This window comes from Nicotiana tomentosiformis, chromosome 1, assembly GCF_000390325.3.
Source record: "Nicotiana tomentosiformis chromosome 1, ASM39032v3, whole genome shotgun sequence".
Classification (NCBI taxonomy): Eukaryota; Viridiplantae; Streptophyta; class Magnoliopsida; order Solanales; family Solanaceae; genus Nicotiana; species Nicotiana tomentosiformis.
This window is the reverse complement of record NC_090812.1, coordinates 33366920-33376390: the sequence shown is the minus strand read 5'-3', so window position 1 is coordinate 33376390 and position 9471 is coordinate 33366920. Positions and strand designations below refer to the sequence as shown.

The 9471-nt window shown below is 38.6% G+C and overlaps 1 protein-coding gene across 3 annotated transcripts; it reads left to right on the top strand.

Moving 5' to 3' along the window:
- The first annotated feature begins 2540 nt into the window (after positions 1–2540).
- LOC104118748 (acetylajmalan esterase-like) lies at positions 2541–4060 on the top strand. 3 transcript variants are annotated; one of them, XM_070180719.1, is made up of 3 exons: positions 2542–2952; positions 3358–3459; positions 3677–4060. In XM_070180719.1, exons 1-3 carry the CDS (start codon positions 2646–2648, stop codon positions 3790–3792), a joined length of 525 nt encoding a protein of 174 aa, XP_070036820.1. In that variant the 5' UTR covers positions 2542–2645; the 3' UTR covers positions 3793–4060. The 3 variants fall into 3 exon arrangements, 2 of the variants coding, with proteins under 2 accessions (XP_070036826.1, XP_070036820.1); XR_011409432.1 differs by having other exon boundaries at positions 2547–2952; positions 3358–3565; XM_070180725.1 differs by lacking the exon at positions 3358–3459 and having other exon boundaries at positions 2541–2952.
- Positions 4061–9471: the final 5411 nt, after the last annotated feature.

Genomic DNA, 9471 nt, shown 5'->3' with positions numbered 1-9471 from the left:
TGCCACAATCTCCTCAGGATTCTTCTTCATTAAAGGACCTCCAACTACAGTGTTCAAAGTTCGTCGTGAGGGAGGTGTCAGTCCATCCCAAAAGTCTTGGAGTTGCATCCATAATTCAATCCCTTTATACTGACACTTTCTCACTATCTCCGTGAATCTTTCTCAAGCCTCAAAAACTATTTTAGTATCCGTCTGGAAGAAGTTGTGAATTTCCCTTCTGAACTTCACTGTTTTTGCAGCTGAGAAGTATTTGTCAAGAAACTTTCTAATCATATCTTCCCATGTCCTGATCTACCCCGTTGGTAAGTTACGAAGCCAGCGCTTCGTGTCATCCTTCAGTAAAGAGGGGAATGCCCTTAAGTATACTGCATCTTTCGACACTCCTTTGTACTGGAAGGTTTTCATGATTTCCTCAAAATCCGTCAAGTGAGTGTTAGGATCCTCATTCACCTTCCCTCTAAAGATACAGTTGTTCTGAATAGTTTGAAGTAAACCTTGCTTTAACTCGAAATTATTTGCTGCTACTGGCGGAGCTCTGACACTGAATAGTCCCAGATTGTAGACTGATCTGGCATAATCACCCAATGCTCTACCAGGCCTCGGTACCACATTATCGAACTGGTCTTCAATCAAGGGTCGATTTAGATTAAATCTTCGACCCCCATCATCGTTGACGGTCTCATCAGCATCTCTACGGGCTGCCTCAGTTGCTATTCGTGCAACCTCTTGTTGTGCTACTTCTCCTGAATTGTATGGAATCAATTCCTTTGAAAAAGATCGAGTCATACACCAGAGACGTCAGTCTATTGCTTGCACATGGAAGAGGAAACACGTGAAGAATAAGAAAAAAAGAAAAAATAAATAAATTCCTGAATTAGCACACAAAACTATTTTGAACACTGGCGGCAAAATTTGACGAGCGCAAAATACAACACAAAATTGATGCTCGTTAGCCAAAAATAGTATAGTTTAATTATCATCTCCACATGGATACGATTTAAATAATGTTCGACTAATTTCTAGCTTATTTGCTATTCAGGATAACAACACTTGATTTCGAGTGAATACTACTACAATAAACTACTAAATTAAGATTACTACTAAGTAGACTTAATCACAGAGAAGAGAGTTGAACTAACGGGTTGCAAACAATATGAGAATTAAGGGTTGCGACATGATAGGTGTACGATAGCTATTCAAGATCTAACTCTGTTTAAATTCACTTCTAATGTTCTAATGATTCTCACGAATTCACTCGATGATTAGCTTAAACGTAAGGTTAAAGATTCTTCTCTCGATTAAATATGAACTATACAAATAAACTAATATGAAGCACTATGAAGATATGCAAGAATATATTAATGGACTAGTTTTTAGGAAAACGTCTCTCGAATATTCTCCTAACTTGGTTTATTCAATAATTCAAAAAGCTCTCTCTATTACTTAGAAGAATCACTAAATTAAATCAAACCAAATAATGCAGAGATAATCACTAAAATATTCCTCTTTCGATTAAATAAACCGGTAAATAAAGTTGCAAACAATTCAAAGCTCCATAAACGTAATCACACAATTAAACTAGAGTTAAATCCACAAATATCAATCAAAATACTATATCTATCGAAACCGTAGGGAAAGAACCACTCCATAGATATGGAGAAAGTCATCACAAATAAGTTTAAGAACATAGAAAAAAAGACAACTTTACAATACAAACTCTCATTTTTGCACCGATTGTTAGCAAGAGAATTGATGAAATCTTGTATTTTTAAGCCGTGGTAGCTCTCCAAAACTCTCCTAGGTCAAATCTCCTAAAAAAAAGTATTTTTACAATGTATTTATATCGAGTATGGATGGACCTAGACTAAAATACCCTCTCTGAGCAGAATTAGAATTAACTGGGCAAACAATTATATTAGTGCGCCGCCCATCGCGACGCACTGTGCGCTGCTTTAGTGGAACTTTTCTGAAGCTTAACCAAAAAAATGCATGCTGCCTTGTTCTCGCCGGAAGCCAAAAAAAATGAGTTATCCCATCGTTTACCAAGGCCTAACACATGACGTGTTAGTGCCACTTTTAGAGGGGTTGAAACTTTAAGCTTCTAATGCACTTTTGGCTTTTTCTTCTATTATTTTATATGCCCACCGGGTCCTTGACACCCGAACTCGATTCCGACTTAATTCTCGAACTTTTACTCAGATTTCAAAATTCTTTTTTTATTCTCTTTTAGCTCTAAGAATTCGTCTTGACTCGAAATCTGAAACTACACAACAGAAAACACGCAATGAGTATAAATTGACCATATTTTAGCTCAAACATGATTAAAGTGTATCAAATAATAGGTGCAAAGTATCCAAAAATTCATATTTCTAGTCTACCATGAGTGATAAATGATGTTATGATGAAATAAGGGAGGATTGAGTGTGTACGGTGGGATCGGGTTCCGCAGCGCAACATATTGTGTATGTTGTACTCATTGTGTTAGTTTTCAGCCTTTTTATATGATATTTTGAGGTCGGATATTCTGGATTCTCTAAATATCACTTGATAGATTTTGTTTGTTTACTATTTAGTTTTTGACAAAGTGCATGTAGTAGTTATAATTAGGTCCATACTACTAAATATTTCTCATCAAAATTTGAGCTATGGCATTGGCCATTAGAGTGCTTGATCTCTTACGAGTTCTTTCCATAGTCAGTTTCTTGGTTCTTTTGCAATTTTTGCAGAAAACCGATGCTCAAGTGCTAATCCCTCAAGTTCCAACATTGATGAAATGCAAGTTTGACAAAATATATCAGTTGGGTGACTCACTTTCTGATACTGGCAACTTCATTAGAGAGAGCCTCGTTGGAGCTTTTTCTCCCTTTGCAAAACTTCCTTATGGTGAAAACTTTTTCCAGAACAAATCAACTGGACGATGTTCTGATGGTTTGCTCATGATCGATTTCATAGGTACGCATAGGGGTGTCAAATGGGTGGATTTGGTTGATTTTGGACGGGTCAAAATAGAATGAGTTAATAAGTGGGCGGGTCATTGATCAGTCTAAAAATTACTTGGACTGAGATGGACATTATTAATTTTTTGAAGTTGTGTACCGTACGTGCATAACTTCAATATTCTCTAGGATTTTCCATTTTCTTGAAAAGTTAACTGGCCATTATAGACCTTTGAATTTGGGGTTAATTTCATCCGCTGAACTTTACCCGTTGTATTAGTAAAGTCATAATAAAGTGAAAGATCACTATTTTTATTGATGATTTTTTCTTAGCTGACCTAATAATTACATTTAGTTATTTAATGTCAATGACTATATGTCACACTTTTTAATGGATATTTGAAGCTATCTTATTATACAGCATTGGAATGTGGTCTTCCTTTCCTAAATCCCTACAAGGATCAGAATGGAAATTTCACACATGGTGCAAATTTCGCAGTAGCAGGAGCTACTGTTTTGCCAGGTGAAATCATGGCTGAGAAGAAGATTTTGTAATTCAGTAACCAATAATTTATTAAATGTGCAACTTGATTGGATGTCTTCTAATTTCAAATCCACTTGCTCTACTGGTAATTATATGTCGAAATTTTTTCAAAAGGAAACGATATTGTATGGTCATTCATTAATTACAGAATAGTGTTTTTTGTTTTTACTTATTTATTTTCTTTTGTCTTTGCTAGAATGCTCAGAAGACCTAAAGAAGGCACTTTTCCTGGTTGGAGAAATAGGAGGAAATGAGTTGTTCAGACCATTATCAATGCTGTTAAAGTATGCTTTCCATTTTCTCTGTTTTTAGTATGTGAAACTCACAAAAGATGTTTGGTTGCCTTCTACAAATATTCAGGAGCATCAATGTTTACGTCTACTCATCAATATTTGCATCAAATCAATAAATGCATGATATATGTATTTCGCATAAATTATAACACTTAAAAAGGCAGTCCGGTGTACTAAGCTTAAGCTATGCGCAAGGTCCGGGAAAAGGCCGGACCACAAAGATCTATTGGATCCATATGTATATTTTTCATCTCAATTTGAGACTGATGTTTCTCTTTAGAGTTAAATTAACTTGATTTATAACTATATCGGGTACAAGTTATCTAATTTTTACCACTAGTACAGTATCACGAGCATTAATAGAGAGACATTTTAGTTGCCTTTGATTAGAAACATTTATCTAATTAATTCATTACCTCTTTCAGACTATCATTCGGTTTGGAGCTGTCCGAATTGTCATTCCTGGAAATTTCCCAATTGGTTGTATACCAAATTTGCTAACAACGTTTTTGACCAATAATTCAACTGCGTATGGTTATAACCATTGCTTGAAAGATCTAAATGACTTGGCAATTCTCCACAATCATCATTTGTAAAAGAAATATGGAAGAATTATATTTTCGTTTTTGTAAATTGTAAAACCAATTATGGTAAATATGTTGTCCTTCCTTCAAGAGATGGAAAAACTAAATATGGTAAGAAAATAAGGATAAACACCTAACATGAACTCCTTTCAATACAATATGTGTAAATCCACCCCAGTAGAATATCTCATGCAATTACATATATTTTGATTCAAATGTGCAGGTTTTGACAAAAACTCTCAACTGAAAGCTTGTTGTGGAATAGAAGAAAAATATAATTACGACAAAAGTAGAATATGTGGAGCTCCAGGACTGCAAATTTGTACCGACCCTAGTACTTACATCAATAGGGACGGAATTCATTTGACACAACAAGCCTACAAATGGTTGGCAAGATGGCTAATCGATAACATGCTACCAAAATTGAAATGCCAAGCTTAATTTAGGCTTCCTTTTCTTTTTCTTCGCAAAGTGCATCAATAGATCTATTAAAAATTTAAAAATAGGCCTCTCATTTCTTTCTCATGTGTATATAGAGCAATGCGGAGCGAAGCAATTGTCATAAATTAGAATGTATTCAATCCATTTAGTAGAAAAAGGATATAGACGTTTTCTTCCAAGGTCAATTGCTCAGTATTTCACATAAAGCTTCTTTTTTTTTTTAATTTTTTTTTTCCGTTTTAGTTTTAGTGGTTAAAAGTTAAAACGTTAACTTAGAAAACCTCAAACAAGAGAAGTAATATTTTTTTTTAACCTTTCTTTATTTCTTTTTAATATTTTCCGATCTGTAGTTAACTGGAGAAGTGATTGCTTTAATTTTCATATTAGCCACTTCACAACGTTCTGTTCTTGTCTCACATGGATATTAAACTTTCAATCTATTAGAGCGTTTAAAAAATATTATAACATGTGAAAAAGGATGGAGTGCTTTTTTTCTTTTTCTTTTTCTTTTTTTCCATTCGGTAGATGGAATGTTCATTCTCGACGTGATGGCGTCAGGCGTGTAACGTTGTGTCTTTTGTGATGTGAAGTCTACGTACCCAAAAACAACATTATCCTTAACTTCTTTTTATATTTTGAATAAAAAACAAGAATACGTGAACATTGTGTTATGAAGGCTGGGGATAGTGGGCTAATTGATGTCGTGGAAGCCATATCCGACGATATTTTAATGATTCATAATACCAATTAACACCAGGAATGTTTTTTTTAGAAGAGTTGACTTTTTGAACGTGTGCCATGCAATGCTTTTAAAATGTTATATAGCGTGATAATTCAAGGAAATCAGGCCAGCTTGCCTTTTGTTACCTCCTGTACTTTTGTACGTTTGATTTGTTACTTTTGTACGTTTGATTTGTCGTAAGTTAATGGACATAAGTTCAAGGACACGATTATTTTTGAGGTTATAAGTGATTATGCTAAGTTTAAAAAATGTTGAGAAAGTGTCGTAAGGATTAGAGGTCAACAAATCAAAGAGAATAAGTTTTATCAATGTAAATACCCCGTGCTTTCGGGCTATGGCTTGAGCCGCTCGACGTATGTAAGTAGACCCGAACCACGAAGAATTTTGGTCATATTCAAGTGTAACGACCCGGCCGGTCGTTTTGAGTGTATTAGCCCCGATCCCCTATTTACTGTTTCCCCCGTATCTGTTTCTGCTTATGTGACTTGCCGGGAGGTTTTGTTTTTGATTTCGGAGTATTTTGGGACACTTAGTCCCTAAAACGGAAACTTAAGTCTTAGAATTTTGACTGTAATCGGAAGTGTGTGAAGACGACTCCGGAAAGGAGTTCCGTCGGTTCCGTTAGCTCTGTTGGGTGGTTTTGGTCTTAGGAGCGTGTCCGGACTGTGAATTTGAAGTTTGTAGCTAATTTAGGCTTGAAATGGTGAAAGTCAAATTTTGGAAAGTATGACCGGGGGTTGACTTTTTAATATCGGGGTCGGATTCCAATTCTAGAAGTTGGAATAGGTCCGTAATGTTGAATTTGACTTGTGTGCAAATTTTGAGGTCAATCGAACGTGGTTTGTAGGTTTTGGCGTCGTTTGTGGAATTTGAAAGTTTAGAAGTTCTTTAGGCTTGAATCCGGGTGTAATTGGTGTTTTGATATTGTTTTGAGTGATTCGAAGGCTCGACTAAATTCGTATGGTATTTTAGGATTGATTGGTATATTTGGTTGAGGTCCCGGGAACCTCAGGTGAGTTTCAGATGCTTAACGGATCATTTTTGGACTTGGCTTGATAGCTGAAGTTCTGGTTTCCTTGTACGCGATCGCCTGTATTCATTCGCGATCGCATAAGCTAATTTGGGGCAGATGTGAGCTTGTTCTATGCGATCGTAGAGTTAGGAACGCGATCGCATATGTGTGCGAAGATGTGCTTCGCGAACACATGGCTAAGGTCACGTTCGCGTAGAAGGATTTGAGCAGGAGGGGAGGTGTGGCCAATGCTCTATGCGATCGCGTGAGGCAGGATGCGATCGCGTAGGTATGAGAGGCAGTGATCCGCGATTGCGTGGGTGATTCCGCGATCGCGTAGGGTAAAAATGTGGGGCATCATAGTTGTGCTTCGCGATCGCGAGGAATGTTCCGCGATCGCGAAAGGATATCTGGGCAGGCAGTATTAATTTCAAAAACGAGGGTTTGAACCCATTTTGCATATTTTGAGACAGAGAACACGGAATTGGGCGATTCTTGAAGGGATTTTCGTGGAGTTGATTGGGGTAAGTGATTCTTACTTGGTTTTGGTTAAATCCCATGATTTTATCTTTAATTTTATCATCTAATTTGTGATTTGGGGTGAGAAATTGGGGAAAAAGAGGAAGAACTCTTGAGTTGGGATTTTGATGATTTGAATGAGATTTTGTTATCGGATTTGAGTACATTTGATATGGTTAGACTCGTGAGTGAATGGGCTTTTGAGTTTTGTGACTTTTTTTCGGATTTCGAGACGTGGGCCCGGGAGCCGGGTTCTGGCCAATTTTGGATTTTTGGCTATAATTTAGTACTTTTCTTGTGGAATTGATCCCTTCAGCCTATATGGATTGTATTGTTCTACTTGTGTCTAGATTCGGGATGTTTGGAGACCGATTTGAGAGGCAAAGGCATTTCAGAGCAGATATTTGTTCGATTTGAGGTAAGTAATAGTCTTAAATCTGATTTTGAGGGTATGAAACCCCGAGCATTGATACGATGTGTGTGTTTGGAGGTGACGCACATGCTAGGTGACGTGCGTGTGAGCGTGCACCACGAGGGATTATGACTTGGTCCGTCCCGTGAGACTTTAAAGTCGAATAGCCATTGTTATTACTTGTTTTTCCTTGTCTTTGAGCAGTTGACTGCCTTTCATGTTAGAAACCATGATTAGGCCATATGATACCACTGTTGGGACCTGCAGCGATCGTATAGTTATTGAATTGACTGCTAATTGCTGTCTTGTACTCAGTTACAATCTTACTTGTATGTTACATCTCTCTTCCCTCTCAGTTCTTGTTGATACTTGTTGTATTCTTTGTTTGGGCCGATCATGATGATATTCTGTGAGTCTGAGGGGCTGGAGAGATTAGTGACTGAGATAGGGCCTGAGTGCCGAGCTGTGAGCTATGTGAGGTTATATGGATTGGGTTGCACGCCGCAACGAACCTTATGGCTATGTATGGATTGTGGATCGGGTTGCACGCCGCAACGAGCCTTATGGCTACTTATATGATTGGGTCGGGCTGCACACTGTAACGATATAGTGCTTGGGCTGAAAGGAACCCCTCCGGAGTCTGCTCACCCCCAGTAAACGCAGGTACCTATTGAGAGTGTGTATTAAGGGGTGAGAGCTGAGAGTATGAGTTGTTGAGATGAGTTGAGTGACTGCTGCCTTGAGAGGCTGTACTTGCTTTTATTTATTGTTGCACTTAGTTGTTATCTGTTGTTGTGATGACTGTTTTACTTGAGCTCGAACTGATTTGACTTACACCACCGGATTTGAAAGCATGTTCACTCTTTACTGAAAACTTTTGAAATGAACTGTATTTTTATAGCTCGTTACTGCTTCTCAGTTCCTTATTTAATTCTGTTACTTGCTGACTTGGTTGTACTCATGCTACACCTTGCACTTCATGTGTAGATCCAGGTGTGTACGGTTCTGGCAGTCGCTGAGTTCGTGCGCGAGCTGACTATCAGAGATTTACGAGGTAGCTGCCGGCGTCTGCAGTCCTTGTTTCTCCTTTCTTATTATCTTTTCTCTCTTGTATTGGCATTTGACACAGACTGTAGTAGACTCTGTTTTCTAGATTGGCTGTTAGATGCTCGTGACTTTGTGACACTCGATGTCGGGCTATTTTTCCGCACTTATGTTTTAATTGGGTTTTACCCCCATTTTATGGAAAACTCATGTTATTTTAAATGTCTTAATTTATTCCTGTTAAATTTTGAAAGTGTTTTAGAAAGGTCAGCTTGCCTAGTAGCACGACAGGCGCCATCACGACGGGTTAGGTTTTGGGTCGTGACAAGTTGGTATCATAGCCTAGGTTACATAGGTCTCACGAGTCATGAGCAGGTTTAGTATAGTCTTGCAGATCGGTATGGAGACGTCCGTACTTATCTTCGAGAGGCTGCCGAACCCTTAGGAAACTTCATATTCTTGAATTCTTATTGTGCAAATCTGTTGATTCTAGTAACTAAACATTTGTTGTTTCATTCTCTCACAGATCGTGAGGACTCGTACTACCGGGCAGGATGGACAGCCTCCAGTACCACCAGCCAGGGCCGTGAGAGGCCGAGGCCGCGGTAGAGGCCGCAGTAAGGGCAGAGGTGTAGTCCGCAAAACAGCTAGGGCAGTACCTGCAGGTCCACCAGTTGCCCCAGATCAGGATCATATTTCAGTTGTTGATGCACCAGCTCAGGCACCACCTGTGCCTATTGTGATTCCAGGCCTTCATGAGGCCTTAGCTCAGATTCTGACCGCGTGTACCAGTCTTGCTCAGGCGGTCTCTGTTCCGACAACAGCATCCACTTCTTAGGCCGGGGGAGGTGCTCAGACTCCCGCTGCCCGCACACCAGAGCAGGTGGTACAGGGATTCCAGACACCGAGGGTACCACCAGCCCAGCCGATTGTATCTGCTCAGG

Coding starts and splice junctions, on each gene's coding strand:
- LOC104118748 (XM_070180719.1), top strand. CDS start 2,646: ATGGCATTGGCCATTAGAGTGCTTGATCTCTTACGAGTTCTTTCCATA. Junction 2,953..3,357: donor GCTCATGATCGATTTCATAG/GTACGCATAGGG, acceptor CTTATTATACAG/CATTGGAATGTGGTCTTCCT. Junction 3,460..3,676: donor AGGAGCTACTGTTTTGCCAG/GTGAAATCATGG, acceptor TGTCTTTGCTAG/AATGCTCAGAAGACCTAAAG.